Source organism: Lagopus leucura, unplaced genomic scaffold (genome assembly GCF_019238085.1).
Source record: "Lagopus leucura isolate 7727_CA_CO unplaced genomic scaffold, USGS_WTPT01 Super-Scaffold_100157, whole genome shotgun sequence".
Classification (NCBI taxonomy): Eukaryota; Metazoa; Chordata; class Aves; order Galliformes; family Phasianidae; genus Lagopus; species Lagopus leucura.
In genome coordinates, this window is record NW_024962334.1 from 28,680,349 (window position 1) to 28,705,783 (window position 25,435).

General features: G+C 36.5%; 1 protein-coding gene across 2 annotated transcripts in view; it reads right to left on the reverse strand.

Moving 5' to 3' along the window:
- ANKIB1 (ankyrin repeat and IBR domain containing 1) overlaps nucleotides 1–25,435 on the reverse strand; it is an 87,609-nt gene that overhangs the window by 35,048 nt on the left and 27,126 nt on the right. For both annotated transcript variants that reach the window (XM_042888427.1, XM_042888426.1), the window contains exons 2-4: nucleotides 23,934–24,202; nucleotides 11,705–12,005; nucleotides 5,677–5,859 (exon numbers count right to left, since the gene is read on the reverse strand). In XM_042888427.1, coding sequence (XP_042744361.1) covers nucleotides 5,677–5,859; nucleotides 11,705–12,005; nucleotides 23,934–24,121 — 672 coding nt within the window. In that variant the 5' untranslated portion in view covers nucleotides 24,122–24,202. The remainder of the gene's footprint in view (nucleotides 1–5,676; nucleotides 5,860–11,704; nucleotides 12,006–23,933; nucleotides 24,203–25,435) is intronic.

The following is a 25,435-nucleotide window of genomic DNA, read 5'->3' on the forward strand; positions in this document are numbered from 1 at the left end:
CATTAGTAGGAGTAGTGGGAGTACATTAGTTCAAAGTTATATTGAACTGATTGGTTCTAGGTCAAACCCTGGCAATTCTCTCTCTTGAGGTACAGACTATTACACTATTTCAGCTGGAGCACTCCATACAGCCCAGCAGGAATTTTTGGATCCTGCAGTTTTTAAGTATCATAATTTTGTCTTTTTAAGTGAGAGAAACATTTCTAAAGAATGTATTTGAAACTTTAGACTTTTTTTTTTTTTTTTTTTAAATAAAACAGTATATGAGCCCACAGAAGTCATCTAAAGAAAGGAAATTTTAGGCTGACACTTCAGTAGCTTAATTTGGAAATTTCAGAGCAAAGACTTCATACAATTAAAACTCATAAAAATGTTCAAGTCTATAACACAAAGTCTTGCAGATATGTGTAAAGACACAATCTTTAGTTATAAAGATGAATATTCTTTATGTAAAACAAAAAATGCTTTTTTAGCTATTTTAGAAATGTATGACTTATTTCTGCATTGCCGTGCACTGTAAATGATTTTGTTTCTAGCTTGTGACACTCAGAGACCTCTTTTAACATTAATTTGTGGAGGAGCTCTTTATTGATATTTGCTATGAAAAATGTATTGTTCAGCACTAGCCTTATTTAAATGTATAATGATTTTGGAACATTCTATTTGAGTTACTACTTAAACCTGCTGCTGATCTTCTCACCATGGATCTCAACACTTCTACATTGTCCATAAGCCTTTTTTTAAAAAGAAACAAACTATCTTCCTTTCAACATTTTTATCATTAATATTTAGGCATCATAAATTACATCATTATTTTCTTCTCCTAAAAGAATTTTTAATATGTGACCAAAAGATTATTTTAACAGATTTATTTTGAATATTATTTTTACAGCTTCAAAGTATTATTAAAATAGAAAAGGACAAAGCCACATTTTGATACAGTGACGACTGTATAATTAAATGGTGTCAAACATACTTCACGCAAATATCTGCCTTTCCATATGGGATTCTATGATTAATGCAGTTATGTATTTCAAGAATTAGTTATACTTCATTTAACTCATTCAAGTATATGTACTGTATGGGTATGTATGTGTATATGTCTCATTACCTACAGTTACATTCTCTCACTTAATAAATGATTCTGTGTCTACAGAGATGAAATACATTTTAATTGTTCTAATATAAATTTTAGTATTTATCCTACTTGCACTACATATGTATTCATATGACATTAATTTTGGAAATGAAGAAAATCATTCCAGTTACTGTACACTCGATATATCTACTAGCAGAGCATTGCTGCAGCATTCAGTGACATGAAAGTAAAATGAACAAAGAAATTATATACTTTGCTATTACACAATGTATTTTTCTGAGACTGACAGAGAGCCAAGTTCTGAATGATCTGCTCTGAACGTCTGCGCATTACCAGCTGTTTCTTATACAAGTTTTAAACATTGCATTACACGACTGAAGCAAAGTTATCTTCCAGACATATAACACAAAGATGATTATATATTAGAATAAATATTAGAGTACAGAAAGAGCTTGCAGATGAAATTGCCATGTTCTTAGGAATTTAGAGATATCTCAGACAACTGGAAGCTGGCAAATGTTGTTTTCAAGTTTTCAAGAAGGGCAAGAAAGAAGACCCTGTTAATTACAGGCCTGTCAGTCTCACTTTGGTGCCTGGTAAAATTACGGAGAAGATTGTTCTGAGAGTTATTGAAAAACACCTGAAAGACAACACAGTCATTGGTCAACACATTGGTTCATGGGGGGAAAGTCCTGTTCAATTAACATAATCTCCTTTTATGACAAGTACCCTTCTGGACAAAACGTCCAGTATACAGCTGGAGAAAAATACGTCATGTGTATGTTTGCAGATGATGCTAAACTGGGAGCAGATAAGGTCTCTTAGTTTGTTCAGCCCAGAGAAGAGGAGGCCTCATGGTGGCCTACAGATTCTCACACAGTGGAGGGGCAGCACTGAGCTCTGCTCTCGGGTGTCAGCAACAGGACCCGAGGGAACAGCATGGAGCTGTTTCAGGGGAGGGGTAGCTGGGGGTTAGGGAAAGGGTCTGCACCTCGACAGGCTCCGCAGGGCAGTGGTCCCGGCCCCAAACTGTCAGAGTTCAAGAAGCATTTGTACAACACACTCAGACGTAGGGTTTGGATTTTAGGTGGTCTTGTGCAGAGTCTGTAGTTGGACTTGGTGATCTTTGTGGGTCTTGTGTTAATATAATTATTTAGTGTAACTGCAATGAGAGTTTAAAAATAAACATAAACTTACATTTTCTATTACTAACTTCCACAGGTTTTTGGAAAATGTTTGTTAACAATATAGGAGAAAATAATCAAGACAGACATTTGAACTACACTTGTTCTGGTTTGTTCTGTAACAATCTTTCTTAATACATCATCACTGATGGATTTTTTTGCTACCACTACCAACAGCGATGAGAGTTGCACTTCATACTCGGTACTCAAAATACTTGGCATTTTCATTTTCCATAGGGAAATACAGATTATGTGTGTGTTGGTACATTGCTTTTTTTCTGTATTGTAATTTGAAGGAACACACACAGAATAAAATTTGTTTTTCTACATGATAAGAGCCTGCTTGTTACCCATCTTTAAAAGTCCTCTCCAATTTGTTCATTACAAATGTTTCAGGTGTGCTAAAAATGAAGTGAAACAGAAATGCTGCTAAAAATCTATGCTTTCGGTATCGTCATAGCAGAAAGTGATTTTAAAAGACTGGGTAACTGTATGACAGAAATGAGTTTTATTCAGAAACACCAGTGTAAGGAATTAACTGAACAGCTGTAAGACGGACAGCTCTTTTCTGTCAGGCTCTGAAGCTTTAAAGGTGGGTCTGCTCTTCAATTTGTATTCCTCATGGGCTTAAGAGTCTATGTAATCATGAAGAAAGGTATGTGGGAGTTACTTTTTCAACTACTGCAAGTGTTTCAGTTGTAAGCATGAACACACATAATTCCTTGGTATATTTCAATATGAAGAACACAATCTGGCTCTTAACATCAGAAACAAAGCTTTGTTACTACTCCGAATATACAGTTATTTCAGTGAAACTGCACAGGGCACTACAAAAATCTTTTGGTCTGTATGAAAAAGAATGATTATTTTCTGCTATAAACATGGCAGGTCTGGCAGGGAATGTGTTAAGTACTGACATTCCAGATACTACCATGCACATCACAAACACTGCAGTTAAGCTTGTTTGGCTGTTCGGCCTGGAAAGAAGTCTTCCTACTGTTTTAAAATGTTTTATTTATTCCTCTAAACTTAATTAATTTAAACTTAATTTAATTTAAACTTAATTTAATTTAAACTTAATTTAAACTTAATTAAAAAATAAGAGATGAATCACTTTGAAAATTTTTTGACATTCCAAAGTTTTGTTCTTCAAATAAATTAAATTTTCATTTTTCAGAAGTATGCTAAAGGACATCAACTATTATCTTAACACTATATTAGATAAGTATTTTGCATATTCACTTCTCTCAGTGAAATGGAGGGAAAGAAGCACAGAACCATCTTTAAGAGGCAATTCTGGGCACAAGATAAGTGTTCTGAAGGATTCAGACTATTTCTCGGGCCCTATCAATACAAAAACTTGAGGCACCACTTGAGAATAGTGGTAAGAACAGCTTTTACTGCCTATTCCAGGCATCTGTCCACAGACTTGAAGGACCTGGATGCACTGCCATTTCAATTGCAGTTCAACACCAGTCTTTCTAAGGCTGATCTTTTTCAATTATTTTCAGTCACTCTGACGGATAGGATTGAAAGATGAACTTCCCCTGGCTGCATATTCTTATCATGTCTCTGGTGCTAACACTCGTGCTGTCACAGATACACAAGAAGTCCGAGAACCTTTCCCACTGAGAAGTTGCCAGGAAAGGTAAAGAAGAGAGAAACTATGAAGGCTGATTTGCTCTGTGCAAAACTCTAAGACTATCAATCAATGTGCCAAATTCCATGGTGACAGTTTTTGGCTTGTGAATCTTAAGGAATCTTAAGGAAAGCTGCCCTGGTATGTCAGATGGACACAGGTCTGCAGGCCTGCCTTCAGATCTCATGCTTAGCAACTTTTCCAGAAAGAAGTCAAACAAGGAACTGAACTATATTATTTATTTCCCTCATTGAAACAAACTCAAGTTAACACAGTTATCTTTCTCTTGAGTCCTTTGTAAATAGCAAGTCTTCAAGTTGATTAAGCTGAGAACCTACTGTAAACAATCGTAAGACATTATTTTCTCTTGCTGAAATTGTTCAAGGAGTTTGTGATTTGCCCCATCTGTATCTGTAAGTTTACTTTCTTTTCGCAGTGTTGTCATGACATAAATATAGTAATAAGAATGATTCAGGTTAAATAAAACAGTTACAATTCACCACCCTACATGACATTTTCTTCATTTAAGCAAAATTACTGCTATGATCCATCCAACAGCACAACCATCCAAATAGTTCTATATGTACAACCAAAGGAGTAGTAAACTGCAATCAAGGCAAGAAACAGCAGCAGCCTTTTAAAGTGGTTTAACAATAGAGAAAATGTAATTTTGATCTATGTTCTTCAACACTTTGGATGCCTCTATAGGGGAATATTCAGAGAAACTGAGTTAATTACTCCTGTTATTTCAATAAACAAATTATATTAAACCTTGAAATCTGTCATCTAGGAGTGAACAACTTAAACAAGCTTGTTCATATTTGAATTTATTCAAGAAAATTAACTGAATAGTACAAAGATGTTCTAACTTTAAAACAGAAGTGACCACACCTGACATTTTTCAGGGAAACAGCTGATATTATATGAACCTATTCCTATTGAAACCTGAATGAACTTTCGTGTCACCAGGCCAAAGGGGACTGAGCTAGTAAAATGTAAGGAAATGCTACTTTTTGAAATCCATTGCCCTGAATCCTATTTTATCTACATATTCTTACTTAGATTTTTAGTTAATTATAATCATAGCCAGTAAGACATCATAATTCAAGCAAATTTGTGTCAATGAATTTCACATCTTTTCAAAAAACAGGCTTCAAAGTAACAATCCTTGTTACAATCTGTCTTTCATACAGGTTCTGATATGCAGCAGCTTTAAGCATCATGTTATAAAACAAGAAAGCAAAAGAACTGTTTTTAAATCCTGCACTACTCAGCAGGCTTTTGATAACATTCAACTCAGTCTCAGTCTAGGCAGATCAATGATAACCACAGAATCACAGAATTGTTGTTAATTGTAGATAATGTTTTTACTATTCTGTCTCACTGATATTCTTCTCTTCAGAATTTCTCCAGTTCTTACTTTTAGACAGGAAATGATCTGATGAAATAAAAATCTGTAAAAACTTTGTTTTGGAGACTGCTTCCCAGCTCGTTAGCCTCTCTGCACTTCCTCTACACTCACAGCTTGCAACACCTTCAGGGCAGTCCATGACAATTAGAGTAAAACCTCTTCAGATCTGACAACAGAATTGTTACTTTTTCTGCTTAACTTGGAAGATACAAAGAGCTGCGTTCAAATGAAATATCTTCCAAATATATGGTACAAAGTACAGGGCATGTTGAATGTTTAACAATGTTTTGTCATAATGCAACTGCTACAAATATAAATGTGTAAATTTAAAGTATTCTCTGACCTCTTTTTTGTCTAAAGCAGCATACTCAGCTTCAATGCTTTCAGCTTCAGGATCACGTGAAAATACCATTCGAGATTCCAGGTTAAGAGCTAGCTCTTTGTGGTGTTGTTTCTCTGCACAGTCACATGGGGTATCTTTATTTTCATTTTCTGCAAACAAGTCTCCACCGTGTTTTACCAGAAGCTGAAAAAAGAGTAAATAGTTATCAGTTACCAACTGTAACAACATCCTGAAGAAATGATACATCAAGAAGAGAATAAAAAAATAAGAACAAGGAAAACTGAAAGAAGGGATAAATATAGCAGCAATCACCTTTGGGAAGCAAGTACCATGTCATTAAATATATAATTAGCTTATCACTGAATAAATAATTAATCATCAAATTCACTTACCACTACTTAATAAATTAAATTATTGTAACTGTTATTAAATAAATTATTGCTTGATTTAATACATAACTATACTACTGTAATTTCTTGGAACCAAAAAATCACAGAAATATGTTACAAGCTAATATGTTTTTGCTAGGGTTTGATCACTGCAGTTCAGCTGTACTGATATGGTCAGTGCTCCACAAAAAATGAAGGGCTTGAGAACATCAAGCACCCGGCAAGATGAAGCTATAGCCACCTTTAAATATTCTTTATATATGGGTATAACTCCACTATTCTTCACATCAGTGATGGTGACAGAAGGTGGGAGAATCCCCAGAAGGGAGGGAAGATGGATTAATTCATAAACAGCATTCAGCACCACTGGTAGCTCTACCTTAATTTTGAGAACAGAACAGAAAGAAATGACATGATGCAACCAAAAGCTAAACCAACCAACTGCAAAACCAGCAATTATTGTTCTACTGACAAGTAAATAGCACACAAGCTGGGTTACACTAACCTTACTGAATGCTTGATATCAAATATGTCTCTGTATAGTGCCACTGTCTTTTGTCAGTAGCCAGCCAGAAATGGAGTCTCTAGCTAATAAACACTAATTGTGCTGCTCTCCTTATCTTGGCAAACTTGTCTCCTGCTATAAACTCATCTGATATAAGCAAGCAAAGCAAATGCCATACAAAAGTCAAGAGTACATAATTCTGCTGATTTGTTGTGATGCCTCTATAGCACAGACTGAACTCTAATGGTGGAGCACTCAGGACAATCACTCACTATAAAAATGATTCACTACATCTCTAAATAAAAACAAAACCTATAATATTATCTTGTTTTCAGACTGTCATAGCTATAATAATTCTATTCTGTACTTCAAATTTCAAAACTTAATTTTTTTTTACTTCTAAAAAAAATAAGATTTCCACATAAAGACCTGCTCTTCACAACATCTTTTTGATTGTGACCACTTCTTAATTTTCATCTTCAACACAGTGTTTTTCTTTAAGCTGTCATTATACAATACAAAGCAAATTTTACAGATCTGGAATAATTCATAGAATCATAGAATGGTTTGAGTTAGAAGGGATTAACCCTACTGTCATGGGCAGGAGGAACACCTAGGTTAGGCTGCTTCAAGTCCCATCAAAGCTGGCCTCGATCACTTCCAGGGATGGGGCATCCACAACTTACCTGGGCATCCCATGCAAGCGCCCCACTGCCCTCACTGTGAAGAATTTCTTCCTTACATCTAATCAACCCTACCCTTTATCAGTTTATCGATGTCCTTTATCAATATCAACCCCTTGCCTTGTCACTACACTCTCTGATAAAGAGTCTTTCCCTGGTCTCGTAGATTCCTTGAACACTTTTCCCATTTTCTCCAAAATTAAAAGATATGTAAAAAGCAGAAATTTGTGTCATCAAGGACGACACCATATTTTCTCCTCAAGCACAATATCAGGTAGAAATTAAGATAATACTAGGACAATTATCAAGATATCCAGCCTACACATACCTTGTTTTCTATCTGAACTTCTTGACAAAATCTTGCTAAAATTTTAGTAACTTGAATTTCACATTGTCTGTACATTTTAAACTTTAACAAAAATTTAACATCATCATAAAAGACACCTTCTGAAGAAGAAAATTAATAAATAAACTTGAAAGAAGACTCCATAGACTTATGCATCTCAAAATCGAACTTGCAAGATGATGGATGTGTAAAATGATGTTAAGAATGACACCCTATTTCTTTGGTGCCACTGTTAAAAAGGCTTACGTCTGTTAAGAAATTAAAAAGATACTAATAATCTAATCACATAAAGAATTTAAATAATAAAAATGCTATTTAATATACCAAATATGCTGTGATAGAGTAATATATCTGCATGAAATCAAATCTATTCAATATAAAAGTCAAGGCTTTTTTTCTGTTTAGTGTTTGGAGGAAAGCATGTTAACATGTCTTCAGCAATGTGCTCCACACAGTTGTTCTGCTCAGAGAAGAAATTAAACACATGTGAATGGAGAAGAATTAAAACTCCGAACAACCTCAGCTAGTAGGTGGTTCACCCACACAGGAATATGTTCTTTCTCTCATTTCCTTATTTGGGCACAGTGGGGATAGAAGTTACAAGAATTGAGTTTCCCTGAAAAGTTATGGAAAAAAGAGATAATTAATGAAGAATACTGCTCTGAAGCGGCAGTAAATACCCCAACATGGCATGCAGCAGTTAATACATGCAAAAGGCACCCTGAGAAGTCCAAACAACCTTCAATTTACTGAACAGAGTGAAAAAACTCGAGGGTTAAGTCTTTTTTTTTCTTTTTTTCCCCAGATTTTTACATCTCAGGAACAAAGAGATTATTGTTGAATTCTTTTACTAAGCTCTGTTTCCTGCTTTCCATGATGTAGTGTTGCTGTTCACGTTGAAGGACTACAGACAATACTGGAAGACTGAAGACTGACTCATATCAGATCATTTCATATGAGCTTTATTTTATTTTCACCAACTTTGTCTCAAAGAGGTTGTTAAGTGCTAAGCCACAACATTCCTCATTTTCTGACATGAAAATTGTTTATATTCTGAACAATAATGTTTAGAAATAAATAGATCTTGGGGAAGGCTACATGGAACAACTGTGAGTGAAACTGTATTTTGAATATCCCTGTAGTTTGAATTTATCAGGCAGCTGGATCACACAAGTGGTATTAAAAAACAGAATGAGAGAGAAGTACATGGTCCTTTGCAATCCATAACCTTCTGTTTGCCTAATCTAAAATAAATACAAGTTGACAATCAACTTAAGAGCAGTATTAACTTAGACTTGATACTCATTTATAAACTAATTGCATCAAAAGAGACACAAAATCAATCATATAACCTTGCAAATAAGGAAAGTTTCACTCTAGTGTACAGGAATAGCAAGGCAATATCTGTGTGCAATCCAGTTACTACGAACATAATTAGCTGGATCTGAGAATAATTTGTCTAGAAAAGACTGTGACCTGCTTCCCTGGTGAAACTCAGGACACGTTTAACTAATTTCTAGCGAAGTGCTGATAACAAACTGCTTGCATGAGGCTTGCAGTAACTACAAGGGACAGAGAAGAGAACGCCATAGATTTTGGCTGTGATACTGGAGGTTAAATATCAGAATCTATTAGCAGCATCCTCTAAACTCTTCCCATAGTAAAGAGTGAACTTTCAGACACCCATAGGCTTAATTTACAGCATAGAAAACATCACAGGGAAGCAGTTTCCATTCATTAGAAGCTCAGAAAACTACAAAGGATGATCTTCATAATCACAGAACAAAAAGAGTGTTGGCTATAGACATAAAAAGACACTAGCTGAGGTTTTAAAGAGAGGACTAATGAAAAGCCAGAAAATAAAGAACAGCATACAGTTCAAGCCAGTGCACAGCTAAAGCCGGGCAGCTGAAATGACAAATTTTAAATGAGAATGTTCTGATTATATCTGGAAACTTGGCAGAATACAACTAACACAACAAAGCAATACCACTGGATGTACCATGTAAGAATCACAGAGAAGTTCTCAGTGTTGGAAGGGTGGTGTCATATTCTATTTTTCTTGTTTAAAAAAATCTTGAACAAACAAACTGGCTGTGCCAACAAATATCAGAGAATCCCAGTAGAATGCAATTCTGGATTTAAATATAAAGAGCATGAATGATCACCTGACCAAACTGCAACAACAGAAGTAGCATGCTAACAAAGAACAGTAATACTGCAAGAGTAGAACAAACAAACACAATCTTCAGTCACTAAATCTCCCAAGCAGATCAAGAAAATGCTGTGCTAAAGAGACTTAAATTTTCAAACTCTGGAAGTGACTGAATCATAGACAAATTAGTTAGCCAGCATATGAGAGGAGAAGTAAAACTTCTTACTTTGCTCAAAGAAATGTGCAAGATCTGACTGAAAATGTAGTGGTCAAAGAAGCACTTAGTTCACAAAATGTACTTCAGACTCCATGTCCTTGAAATGATCCACTGTCTAATTCAGAAAGTGGTACTAAATAAAAGAGTGAAAAAAAATCTAGAGACATCAGAAGAATGTGTCAGGATAGAAGAGCAGGACGTATTTATGTGGGAACAGGAAACTGACTCTGTCCCCTGCTGCAGAAAATATGAAGAACAGTCTGGAAAAAAGTAAATCTAAAAACACGATGTATAAAGCTAATCGTGGTCTTGAACAATGTGCCAAATACATAACAACTCACAGTAAATCATTTCAAAACATCACCGAGTGCATCTGTCGATGTGTCTGTAAAGTCAGCTACCAAAAAACGAAGTGCAAGAGCAATCCCAGATAACATAAAACAGAAAAGTGATAGGAATTCAGCTTCTCAGTGGGTGTGCTACATAGATCCCCATGCTTTATGAAGGACACCAGCAAAAGTCCGTTTCAAATTGAAGTTTCAGCACAAGAAGTTCTAGAACAAATCAATAAACCAAATACTAATGAATCTTCAGCACCAGATGGTATTTATTCATGAGTCCTGATGGAATTTAAATATAAAATTTCTGAACTATTTATTACAATATGCAACCTATTGCTTACATCTTTGATAGTACAAGATTAGAAGATGGTAAGAGTAACATCAGTACTAAATATAGCTCCACAGAAAATTGAGAAAGTTGAGAACAGTACAACAAACATTACTGAGAGGTACCTGGAGAAATTGGAAATAATGAGGAAAATACAGCATTGATTGAAGGAAATTACATATGACTTATTTATGAGATGTCTCTGAAGCAGTCAAGAAAAGAAGTTTGCTGATAGTTTACGTACAGACTTCCAAAGAATTCAACAAGTACACTTAAGAAAAGTAGAAAACTATAGAAAGCTTCTTGACCAAAGTAATAACTTGTTAAAAGGCAAGAAAACAAGGAGAATTCTTGATGTTAGGATATATACTCTTATGAAAATGCTAGCTGTTTATGAAAATATTAAGTGTGTTACATTGTGCTCTTTAAATTAAATTACTAGCATAATTAAATACTAGCTCTCATTATTTGGTATAGTTTAAAAATAAACTTGGTGGGAGACTTTCAAAGTTTTTCTGATTTCCCATTACTCATTGCTACCCAGTACTTTCACAAACATTAAAGAAATTTTTAATATGCAAAAAGGTAATTATATTGATGTATGCTAGCAGTGATGTAAGGCATCCTATAAAAAAGCTGGGCACTGCGAATTAAAGACCTGTTCCTGAAACATGGACGGCATTAGAACTTTAATTTTCCCTTAGGTAGTTACTTCACTTCTCTTTATACGTACAGGTAATTCCTAGGCCTACTTTTAAAGCCTCTTCACCAGTGTTACAGACTTGTAATTATTTCCAACGTTTATAAGCCTATATCAGTTTATTTTGTGCTGAAGAGTTTATGTCATAAAGCCAATATAAAAGTAATCCATTTTTCTTTGTCTTCTACACAGTGTATGTGTATTCCGAGCTGCTTAGCTTTGACATTTTTTTTCAATTAATGAAAATACAAGTTAATTAAAAAGCTAATTCAACCAGATTGTTTTCCTTGAAACAGCCTTGTGAAACGCTGCATGTAATTTACTGACAGCAGTATAAGACTTGTGATCATATATCAACTTTTACCTCGACACAGGTTTTCATCCCTGAGGCAGCAGCATAATGCAAAGGTGTATTTTTTTTGTTATCAACGGCATCAATGGCTGCTCGTTCATACTGTCCTTCATCCAGCTTTGCTCCCTTCCATTTCAAGATCATTTGCAGGCAGTCTGCTCTTCTGCAATCATCTTCGGAGGGTCTTGTCAGGCGAGGATGAAGAGCTCCTTCTGAGATCATGATCTGCGGTCCCATACACAGTAAGTGCATAGACGTCTCATTGTGCACATTCCGTTTATTTGGGTTACCATCTCTAACAAAAAGGAAAGTTCTGCAAAGGAAGGGAAACAGAAGAGAGATAATTAGCACCCAATTCCTCTCATTTTCTTCAAGTGGGAAAGCTCTATTATGACAGCTTTCTTTTCCTTTTGCCAAGATTTTATAAGTTATGTGACAGACGCACATTCTTAATCGATAATTTCTATTAGATATGTTAACATGTAAAAAAAAAATCATTAATCTACACCCCATACAGTGCTCACAAATTGTTTTAATGACTCTTTTAATGCCTTCCAAAGACAACAAATTGTTTTTATTTTCATTCTGGGAAACCAAGAGTAAATCAGTCTGTTCAAGAACCTTGTTCAGCACACCAGTCCATGCGCCCTTATGAAAAGCTGGACGAGAATTTACATCCAGTCGAGCTCTTTTTGGAGTCAATAGCCAAGATCTGCATGAGTTACCGAAATATCAACAGTCCACTTGATTTCTTGGAGTGTGGCAAATTTTTGTAGGCCAAGTTTTTTCTAAAATTCTGCACTGTATTGCAAGAAGTGTTATTAAGGCACAAGACTGATTAAATAGATCATTTTTTTTTATCATGCAAATGCCCACCTATACAGGTGATAGGGGTTGGCAAGTCTTTTCTCAGAATGCTTTAGCTGCTGTTCACAGTGGACAATAAACTGTGGCAACAAAAAGGATCAGCTGAGAAATGAGAGGAAAAGAACAGATTGATTCCTGGAATTGCAAATCTGATTCCTGACAGCTCCTGAGGCAATATAGCTTTCTGCTGCTTCTTGCCAGCAACGAATTATAGAAATTACAATCCAGTTCTGAAATGGAAGAAATGAGACATAACATACAAGACCTACGAAGCCAAACTTGCCTTATTCTTTTGAGGTATATAATATTAATATAATAAATGTTAAAATAATAATATATTGAGATAATTTTTTTTTCCTCAAGGGAGGGAGAATGCTAGGAAATTGAAAGGAAGAAAGATTGTTTCCTTATAAATGGCCATGGGAACACTGCTAAGGAATGCTTCAGAACCAACTTTTCACAAAACCATTATGATCTTATGGAAAGTTTTGATAGAGAATGGTTCCCTTGCTGTTTTTCATGACCCCATTCCTACACAGTCCAGCATCCTTATAATCCTCCCAGGGTATCTGTCCCTGCATCTACTGCCTGTGCATTTTCTTCTTGCTCTCAAGTTTGACCAGCAGATCCTGGTTCATCCATGTTGGACTCTGGCATTATTTTCCTGACTTCTCACACCTGGGGATGGAGAGTTCTTGAGCACTAAGGAAAGCTTCCTTAAAGATCTGCCAGCTCTGCTCCACTCCCCTGTCCTTGAGGACAGTTTCCCAGGGGATTTAGCAGTCTAACTCCCTAAAGAGCTGGAAGTTAGCTTTCCGATAAATTTAGCATCTGATTTTACTTTTTGTCTGTCCCATGATGTAACAAACAATTTCCAAGCTTCTATATAAAAAAAAAGTTTGTGAAGGTAGCAGACTCCCCCAGATTCATGTGGAATGAGCTGAGATGAAATTGTGATAAAGACGGGCTCAGATCACTTCTGCAATTACTACAGCAGTCTATGGGAAAGTAACAGGATACCAAAAATGCCAGTTCTTATGCAGAAGCACTTGGTAAGAATTCCTGAGGACAAACACAAGGAAGAGCAGAGACAAAAGGCCTCACCTGGTACAGAGGCCTAGCAGCCTGCTAGGATTCAGCGCTGCAAGCAGGGTGTACTTTGCCTTTTACATCAAGTGAAAATTTATTTCAAAGTTTGAACTTAGTCTGCATAATGCGATAGATGGCTGCATTAATCAGACCCACAGTCTTCAAATGTCAGGAGTGTCTTTCAGGTGTTCATTAACCACATCTTTTCCTCCCACCTCAAGTTGCTTTATACCCAACATAATGACTCCTGCTACTTCTTTAACTCAAAGTAAAATGTCACTTTAAAATTCAGTGAAGACCTGGGCTTCAGCTTTTGTAATTGCCAGAAGGCCTTCATCATCACCTCCCAAATCACATGAAGTTTCTCTAGCTATCTAAACATCACTGTCTAGACTTGGTAACACTTCTGTTTTCTGTTTTTATTTAGCACTTTATCATCGCTTAAATTCCATGCTGTGGTATTTTAAAACATGTGATTCACTCCTGAATCAGGTTACAATGCATCTGATTATGGAACAGCACAATGTTTTTGTGGTGACCTGTAAAAGCTGTAAATCACATACACTTTTTCTTACAAAACATTCTTAAAACTTACTTAAACTTATTTAGAAAACTTACTCTATTTCTCCCGACAACTCTATGATGGTTCTATTTAATAATGCAAATATATGGAGATCTAATCCATATTAGAATACTTGCATGCTGTAACCTAATATTTTTACACTGCTTAGATTTGTATAGGTAGCCATTGTAGAAAATTCAAGTACTGCACATACAAATGCAGTGGAATTGGTTGCACTACACTTGTTCTCTGAAAACAGCCCTAGGCTGAAACTCTGCATAAATGCAGAACTTCAGGGCTGTCAAGCCAGTATACCTTTTCAAAACCAAAAATTCTCTCTAAAGAGTTAATTTAAAAGTCAGCTTTAGTAGTGAATAAGTATTGCTATAAATTTCTTTCACCATAAAATTAAGCTTCATGGAAAAGTATAATAAAACTCTGGTTTTAAGAAGTTATAAAATAAAATCACAGGGTTACTTAGGGAGGAAAAGACCCTTAAGATCATCAAGTCAAACCATCAACCTAAAATGTCCACTTGCAGGTTTCTATTTTAAACAAACAGTAAAAAGACATAGGATGGATTTAAATTTTCTAAACTGTCATTGTGCAGTTAGAGATAAATCCAAAGCACCTCTCTAGTAGACCATTCTCCTAATATCAATATCTGCCCTTATGTGAAAACTACATGGTAAAAGTGTCTAACCATCTCTACGAAATCTTCAGTGAGAAACATCTTCTGCACACATCTCTCAGTGTTCACTTAAAATATAAGCAAAATTTCTAATACAATTTTGTGGGTTTTGTAAACATCGTTGGTGTGGAAAAAAAAAAAAAACATTTTACATAGGAACAATTGCTTGTTCATCTTGTTTGTTGCTAACTTTCTGTGTCTTATAAATGGGTGTGACAAACACCAGTGCTAGCAAAGGCAACCATCACCTCACTGGAAACATAAAAAGCATCCCTATCTTTTCTTTATAATTTCCAGAAGTCAAAGGAACAACCAAAGCTGAAAATCCACAACTTTAAGTTCAGAGAAGATGACTAATATCTAAAGAAGGGTAAATCAATAGATTTTGTACCACATGATCATTATTTGACAGGGCTCCATTTTTACCAAGGTATTTGGTGTGTAACACTTCCAAAGCTCAGTGCCATAGGCCCATCTGATCTGGCTTGTAGCTCCAGAGGTATAAAAAGCTACGTTTTGCTTGGAAATGTACTGGTAGAGTGAAAAAAAAAACACTGCATACGGGAAATACCACGTAATCACAAGACAGTCACACTTTTCTTTAGTTTTACAGCTTCCAGATTTTGCATCAAGCTGTAGCTCTCTACAGAATCCAAACTTGAGGTGACAAACCCATGAAAAAAAAGTGTTGAAAAAGTGGCAAAAAAGAAACGTCTGTAACATTTACGCCTACTACTATCCATATTTGGACAAAAGCAGCAAGAGACTCAAGACAAATAGGCTGTGAATTTGAATAATAAACAACTGACACATTCCCTCACTCTGAGAAGCATCAACACAACTATTTCATCAGGTTTTAATAAAAAGTGGGGATGAAAACATTTATGGCCTGTTTCTCTACGCAGATGCTACAGAATATACTTATTTACAGCTATACACATTTGTACACGTATAGATACATGTACATTCATAAAACATGAAAACATATACATTACAAAAATAAAACCAAAATAAAAGCCATTGTAAAGTGAAAGTGCAAGGCACATAGTATACCATATAAATATAATGCAAGTTGCACTACTTTAAGCAAGATGTACAGCAAAAACGTAATCTAATCTGCACAGGCTTCTCCTTCAGAATATTTCTTCTGGTCCTTGAGTTAGCTAGCCCAGTGAAGTCCAGCTCACTATTAAAAGAGTTAACGTTGCATAAGTGAAAGCAAACAGCTTTTTGAGCAAGTATGGTTAAGCCATGAGTTACCAAAATACAGAAAAGAGCCAAACATTTTTACCCAATCATTTAAGATGCTCATGCAATGAATTAAGCCAAGTTACTGCATCATTCAACTCCCAAACACAGCAGGTCAACATTGACACGTTACTTTGATGTCAACCTTGAATAACGATGGACACTTCATTAATATGAAGTACTTCCTCTCCACCCCTCCAAAATGTACAAATAACTATTCTATTTCTATTCTAGAAAGCACTTGAAGAATTCCTTTTTGTCATGACTGATAGCTGTACACAAGTATGGACTGGTTTAAATGATATTGTGAAAAGTTTAAGTATTTGCCTGATGTTAACAGCCACACAGAGTAACAACAATTACTGATACTTTCATCCATTAGATGGTAGTAGGAAATTCTTTATTAGTATTTACCGGTTTTTCCTCTCTTTCCTCAAGATTCTTATGTTTCTCCTACAGTCCAAGGATCCGTATGTAGTTTAAAAAAAAACTGGGTAGGATTCAGTGACTATCTCTACTCTACGATAAAGAATCTCCTGATAGATTATTAAACCCAGCCTATTTATTTAAAAACAAACAAACAAACAAACAAACAAAACCCCAACAAACAAACCCACAAAACTCCAACAACAAAACACCATGGAACTATTATCCTGACTTTTTATAAGCCTTAAATTCAACTTACTCCTTGCCTAAGAACTGTTATTAACACTGCCAGAGTGCAGTGTTACTAACACTAATAATATTCTGTTAAAGTAAGGACTAAGGTTATACCAGCTGCAGTTTGGGCTACTGGCAAAACATGGGAATCAGTGGAGAGGCTGGCATGGATACTGCATTGCTGATGGAAGTCTGCAAAGAGTTAATTATTCATTCTGAAATTTGAAGTCTTCACAGACATTTTAAGATCTCTTATGTCAAGGACTTCACTCTAGCTCCAGATCTTGTATTTTTCCTAATCAGAAATGCCTTCCATTTTTCCCATTCATATGACTCCTATCAAGAGCATCTGGCAAAATAAATTAAATCCATTTCCTGAGTACTCAAACAATTTCTACAGATTTTCATAGATAACCATTCATTTCAGGATCAAGTCCAGAGCTTGGTGCATATAAATCATATCTCAGAGCAACCAAAGGTTCAAATGAAATTCTTTGGCTCTGCCAACATTTGCTGTTCCACTTACGGGCTTAACGTAATGTCCAGTACAAAAATACTGCCTAGAACTCAAGCATTGTCTTCAATTTCTTTTAAACCAACTCAATAAAGCCTCAGAATCTTTTCCACTGTATTGCTGCAATTTCAATTAGTGCCTTCCCAAATACCTTGCTTTCAAAAAGATTACTGAGGTAACTAAAAGTAGGTCACCAGCTGGTCTGACTGCAGCTGGACTGACTCACGTTAACATAGCATCCTACCACTTAAAGACATTTAAGAAAGGTATTACATAGATATGCATCAACCAGAACCTGTTGTTTTCCTAACTAAAAAGAAGCAAATATATTGAAAAGTTGTAGTGGCTTTGTGCCAACTATTAAGACAGAGTATGACTTTCTGCAGAAGTAACCTTTAGCTTGGTACAGCAAAGAAGACCAAGAGGGACAATGCAGGAGTGTCAAAGGAATACAAAGGAATTGTGGAGCACTATGCTAAAAGCAATGAACACAAAACTTGGTCAATCCTTTAAGTGCACCAAAAGCAATCATGCTTTATACAAGGTTCTAAAGCCTGTTAGAAGGGACAGCAGCACCAAAACACAGAATTAAATCATTCCTTGTACAAGAAGGTAACAACATCCTTAAGTTACCTTTAACTGCTGAATGGCTGGATTTTATTTCTGATTGATCTCAGCGTGGCCTCTTGGACAACTAGAAATGCTGCTTCCATGATTCCATGCCACTTCTAGCTTCCATTTCAGTATTTTAAGTAAGATTTTAAAAGAAAAAGAGTAGTGTGCCAAATTAGAAGCAGCTTCCAACAGAACTGGCTGCTTACCAGCCACTTTTGTGACTAGAAGTCTTCTGTAATGCAAAATCTGTATGATTTTCATTGCTTTCTCTGGCCCCTCATCCTAGTCATTTCTTTAGACCTAGAAGCAATTCCCTAACTTCGGTGTGATCTTCTCAGCTTTTAGAGGCTCGTAGAATTGCCTGGGTTGAAAAGGACCACGGTGGTCATCTAGTTTCAAACCCCCTGCTATGTGCAAGGTTGCCAAGCTTTCTTTCCAAATACATCCTTTGAATCAGTTTTTTTCTAAAAAGACTACCCACGTAGAATGCTCTTCTCAAGTAACCGAGATTATTTTAGATTGGTTTTAAAAAAATGTCAGATGAAATAATAACCATGAAACTACGAAGGAATGGGCTCATCTTTACCATTTAAACACAAAGCTTTGTATTTCTGTGCAGGGACTATTATCTTCCTAGCAGCATGTAAATCACCTTGCAGTGTATGACATCTAGTGTTGATATTATTTATATAGCAGCAATGATGAAATTACACAGCCAGTACTAGCAGGCTTTTTATCCCTTTTATTCTTTCTACAAAATATGAATGTATAACAAAGATTGTCTCATCTTCCTCTCTCTCTTTCTCCTATTCTCCAGAAAAACCCGTTCAATCTGCATGTTGCTCGATGTTTAATGACATCAATAGAAGAGGCTTTTCATTTTCCTTAAGTGTCTCAATGAAGTGATTTTATTTAAATTGGAAAATGTATGAATTTTAAACATTGACTCATTCACAGTCTATATATAATGTCACTGAATACGTTAGCTGGATATAGCATTTAGCAATGAGACACTGGCAGATTTCTGCTTATCAGACACTCCAAATCTCCCAGCCATCATTTCTGTAACCACTGAACCAGCAGACCTGTCTGCTGAGGAAGCCAGGTGTGCCCAACTCCAGGGTTGAGCTACTTGACACAGTGATCCAGCAGGTACCAGCCACCTTCACAATCACTACATGGTAACAAAACTAACTTAGTCATCCTGGTGCAAAGGACCAGAGCTATACTCTTCTTCTTTACAGCACAAATGTAATTTTACTTTGCCTGTGGTCAAATAATCACAGGATTTTATTAAGGAAAACAGATAACACAGAATAAAGAGTCTTCATAAATGTACTGCATTCATACATCTCATCTCACCAATAAGGGATCTTATTTTTACAGTATTTGATTTTCAAGAAAAGGAAAAGGAGAATAATAATATGGAAACAGATTATAATCTGAATAACAAAACATAAACAGTCTCTAACTGCAGGGAAGAGCACATAACCTAATGCTTTTGGTTTTATAAAAGTTGCAGAAAATCCCAGTAACAAGGAGAAACAGTATCTAAATACACTCAACAGTAGCATCTGTAACTAGAGGAGAAAAATACTTTGTTTCAGCAGGACTAATCCCAATTTCCAGACTCTTCTGTAACTGGAAACCTTTGCTTTTACCACTCTGGAAAAAATTATCTTCACAAGCTATTGCTGTCTCACTGCTTCTATTGACTTCCCCTGGTGTTCTGCTTAGGACCAGTAGTAACTGCTCCAAATGAGCCAGTGACACTCAAATTGTTGCTGTGATATTTACAATATAGTCCAAGAAAGAAAACTTAAATTTTTAGTCCTTCCAAAATGGAAAATAATCTAGTTTTCTAGAGAGATGTTAAGGTGTATTTTTTCTTTGCTCCTTTCCATTTTTAATAAAAGGCCCCGGGCTGATTGGGGCTGCCAAATCCAGCAGCTCATGGGAAGGAAGGTTGCTGTGTGGGGAGCCAGAAGTAGGCTTAGACATCGGTGAGGCCATGCACATAACACATTCATGCACATGAATGCAATACATGTGCAGCATATGTAGATCCACACAGACAGAAACACTCAGCACTCATGTGACCACAAACACGATCAGTGATCCTTATTCCATTCCACTCTGTTGATGAGCAGGATGAAGGTCCAACAGTGGGCAAAATATACAACTGAACAGTTTTGATCCCTTCAGTGAGCAGCGTGGGATACGTTGATCCCATAACTGGCATTTTTCATGGCCTGGTTCTTCCAATTACCTCACACACCCATGCACATGTGACACAGGTCCCCTGCTGCAGACACTCAAAAACTCCCAGCACCTCATGCACTTAAGCACATGCACATACGCAGACTGATCTCTTGGCCTCCTGGCTGACCTGCACGCTTGAGGCTGCCTCCCTACACAAAGCTTCCAGGGCACCGATCCTACTTGCTGGCTCCTCCAGCTTGATCCCCATTAGTGATGGTACACTGACATTGTGATATACCATGCATGTGTTCTGCTCTTTCCAGCTTGCTGCCACCACAGGCTCAGGGACTTCAGCTGTTGGTGCTTAGGCCTCTATAAAAAACATGCACACAGAGCAACACTTAAAAATAGCATTTAATGAGGCCAGAATGGAAAGCAGTGACCAGGCACAGGGCATGGGCAAACAGAACAACCAGCCACCTGCTTTCATGTCCTGATTGGGCAGACAAAATGAGCCACTGGGAATCATTGAATCCTACACAGCCTTTGGAAATTTCATGCAGCACTATGAACGTTCTCGTTCGTGCTAATTAGTCACAACCAGCAGTTTTTGTTTTTTAAACATTAAATGCTCAGTAAAAGAAAGTGATCAGTCAGAGTAAACATTATTTTGGGCTGTAGACCAAATAAAAGTTTTATATTAACTGAATGCCTAACTATTTTCCCTTTTTTATTTCAACTTTTTTAATATATCAAAGCTTTCTATGATACTCATGAAAAATTATCACAGATACAAACCTAGTATTTTAACACATTCTTGGAGAATCTAGAAAAACGAAAATAAATTAATTGCTCATTTACAGAGTTCTACACATAAGTGTGAGGCTACTGTCTGGTTATATGCTACACGCACTTTCTAGACTGTAAAAACTAGATGAAAAGCATAGCAGCTGGATGACTCAGATTGCTGACCTGGTGTAAAACAACTGTATGGTTAAAAACATCTGAGGAATTTTTATGAGCGTAACTTTCTGTCAGTAAAGTTCATGCTGAATTATATAAAGGTAGATCAGCAGTTTTGCTTCAAGAGCCTTTAACCTCTTCTCCAGATTCTTCTGTTTCTTCACTTTGAGGTTATTATACCAGGATGTCCTCAGCTCTCTTTCATTAAAAACATGGTGTCTGTACTTTCACGGAGCCTTTCAACTGCCACCACCAGCTACCAGACAATCAGAGATTCTGTCCATTTGTTTTAGTACTGGGCAATAGCACTGTCCGACAGGCTATTTCTGAGCATCCCACAGCATCTATTTTAACATATTCTACCTTTCAACAAGTGTATTGCCAAATGCATCACACTACTCTGCTTTGAGAAAATTTCACAAAATGAATATAGGCATGTTAGTTAATATTTAGTTAATATCCATCTACTGTAACATGAATATCAGCCTATGGAAAAAAAACAGAATGATACAGTATACAAGATACTGCGTAGAGTTTGAACTACAAGTAAGTGTAGCCACAGATTCCCGAATATTCAAAATGTTCCCTAAATAAATACTGTAGTATTATGGATAGCCCATAATAGCAAATCTCTCTCAAAACATATACAGTTTAAAAATCATTTATATCTAGCTACTGTACCCCATCAGTAAATCAAAGTATTCATTTCAATATTCAATTTATTTAATCACTACCTGTATCCACAAGAAGAGACTTGACTGGGAATCACTTGTATCCTTCCTAGCATTAGCTTCATAAAAAAGCACACTGCAAGTCTTACTACTTCTTTCACATAAAAAGGCTTTTTTTTTTTTTTTTTTTTTTTTTTTTTTTGTGTGTGTGTGTGTGTGTGGTATCTGTCACAGATGATTTCTGAACAAATTGGTTACAAGGACAGCAGAAAAGCGAGTGGGAAAAAGAACCTCAATAAAACCATAATTCCAGCAGTACAGGTTTTTAGTAGCAGGCTCTAGCAAACACAGGTACCTTCACAATATTTATTAGCAAAAAAACGTACTGCAAATCTTGGACACAAACTAGGAAAATGAATGATTCATCATTTGTTTATAACGTGCACAAAATAAAACTGGGTTTTCTTGTGAGACTTAGAAGCCATGTAGCTAGAAGTAAAATGTCATTTCTAAATTACTGATTATTTCTAATGCAAAGCAGCTATTCTAGATCTCATCATAATGGCAAAATATAAATTAACTAATGGATTGCTCAGCAGTCACTAATTATGACTCCATTTCTTCCTGTGTATGCAAACAACTTCATATATTCTTTTAATGAGGCTGCATTTTCTTAAACTGAGAGAACCAACCTGTACATTTCAGAGAGAAAAATCACATAAAACGTAAATACGATCTGGATGCTATTTTATATAATGTTTATTTAGAATTCTTTTACAACTGAGAACGAGAAATGAGAATGTTCTGAGGATGTTAGGAAATTAGAAAATGATTCAACGGTGAAATTAAAAGATCAATTAAGTGGGAAAGAAAAGTATTCAGCAAAAAATCAAGGCAGAGAAATCATGCAGCATAAAAAACTGAAGAAAAAATATAGCAGCAGGCCTGGCAAGTGAGTAGCAGTTTCAGCATAGAGCAAACCACAGGCACATCAGTTGTAGATATAAGCACAGAGATAAAATGTGTATTAACAGCAGGACAGTTCAACATAGGTCTCTGTCCCATTTCCTAGTGTAAGTAGGAGGCTATTAATGAAATTCTCTCTAACTCATTATTGACCTGGTTTCATCTGAGACAGAGTTGTTTATTCTTTCATAGTGTTTGGTATGATGCTATGCCTTGGCTTTAGGAGGAAAACAATGTTGACAGTACAGAGATGTTCTACTTGTTGCTAAGTGGTGCTGTGAGGAACCAATGACATTCACATTTTTCAGCTTCTCCTACTGTCCTGCCAGTGAGAGGGGCTGAGGGGGAGCACAAGGTGCTGGGAAGCGACAGAACCAGGACAGCTGAGTTAAACGGGTCAGAGGGATGTTCCATACCATATGACATCACACAAAAAAACCTTGAAAAACGATGGGGAGTTGGCTGGGTGGACAGCCCCTGCTTGGGGATTAGCTGGGTTAAACCACAATTACCTACTAAAGAAAAGGTTTAGCAATGTTTACTCAGAATTAAATTTATAATATACTAGGCTGGAACAGCTTGTACCTATGATCTCTGGACATGGATAAGATGTGAAACTCCACGTTGTTAATCTTTAATTGGTGTTAGAGCACTGACAAAAATAGGCAAGGATGGGAGTAGCTACAATACAGCTGTATATATTGACCAACAATAATACATTTACTCATATTCAAGTTTGCTGCTATTGTCCAAAATGGAAAATAAAATTGGGTAAAAAAAGAATAAATACATATTGTCCCATCTGAAAGTCTATGTAATCAGTATGGCATCTGTTAGTTATGACACAAACAGACTCTTTTCAAACAGGAAAACACAAAGGTTTCTTCCAACACACACCAATCTGTGATCAAGAACAGTAAAATAGTCATTATTTTCAAAGAGCTGTGGCATAGGAGTTGTCAGGAAACAATCTGAAATTGTCTACAATGATGTTATGGAGAGAGAACAAAGATGAAAAATAAAATTAAAATCTGTTATACCAGACTGGGATTATAGACTAATTTGCATGTTTTCTATTACTATTTAAAAATGTCACCAATTCTGCTGCAACATACGTACATAAATATGTTCATATGCACACACACAGTATTTATTCCTTAGATCAGACAAACAAAATACTGAATTGCACTCACCCCAGGATACGGTTCATTCCATGCCTAGCAGCATAATGGAGTGGAGTATTGTGCTGGTAAGTTTCTCCATACGAAGTATTTGGGTCAAGAGTTTCTTTTAGTTGAGGGTTACTCTCATATATTTGGCAGGCCAGATTTTCATCTCCATTTATAAGAGCTTTGCGGAATTTGGTGGTTGTATTTCCCATGTTGCTATTCTAGCTATCAATGGCACTTTTTCCTTTCCCCTTCATCCACTTGTCATGAGGTTCTGTAACATGCTTCACAGCCTAAAAAGACAAACAGTATGTTAGTTATTTTGTAAAGCACTCTTTCCCAGATGAATTAACCCAGAGCTGCAGCACTGTAAGCGCGCACGTGAAGAGTACTTAGGGCCTAAAACCTCTGCTCACAAATTCCTGAAGTCCTTATAGGTAGGATACACACAAATTCCCAATTATTCACAGATTATTTCCCTATCGAGTATTTTTATTACAGATACTCTTGAAACATAAAGAGGGCCAAGATACATCTATATTAACAGACATGGATGAAAAGTGAATTTCCACTGCTTGAGAAGCAAGTAAGAAATTAGAAGTGATTTCAAAACATAGTACAACCAAAGACAAGCCCTTCAATAGAGGTAAAATTCTTCAAAAGTACGCAAGAAACCAGACCTCAGTTTAACTGTTACTTAAAGAACACCAAGTAAAATACGCTTGAAGTACCTATGCACATGTAGGTGGGTTTTTTTGTGCCAGCCAGATCACACACACAAACATAGGAATCACTACAGCCCCATCCTAGCCATTCTGCTAAGGAGATTCTTTAGAACACCAAGCTCATTTTTAAAACAACAGCTGCAGAACAACAGTGACTGGGTCCACACGGTGCCAGGCAGCACTGCCAGTTGTTGTGCTCTACAGTCTCTTGTCTTTACCTGATGTGAGGGACCAGCAGACTGAGTTACATGAAGACTGGGCAAGCACAGCATCTCAACTCACGAGATAAAACAGGAGAAGCTTATAGGGCCATCTGAATGAGCATGCTGTGTTTTGTGTCAGAGGGACAGAAAGGGGACTCAGCACCAGGCGGCAGCTGGTAGCACAGTGAACCTTCTGGAGGTCTGTTGTGCACGAGTCACCACACGCAGACCACTGCATGCCAGATCCTTCCCCCACAGCATACACTCTGAGATGCAAATATGCCAGGCACAGCATGATACAACACTGGAATTAATTGTGTTGGGAACATACAGTCAGACAGGACAGGAGCTTCTATGTACTCACTGCCTTATATTCTACTCAACAAGTATAATGACTACTTGGCAAATAAAAGGACTACCTCAACCTTCTGCATTTGCTTGTCTGCAGTTACTGGTGCCCAGGGCAGCTCTAAACAGAAAAAAATCAGATGAATGTAAGGGGTCTAAAGCTGCAGAAAGCCTCAGGGAGTCATGATGTGTATGCAATCCACGTGAGAAGGATTTGGGAAACTAAGGGAAAGCTGCAATGCTATACTTT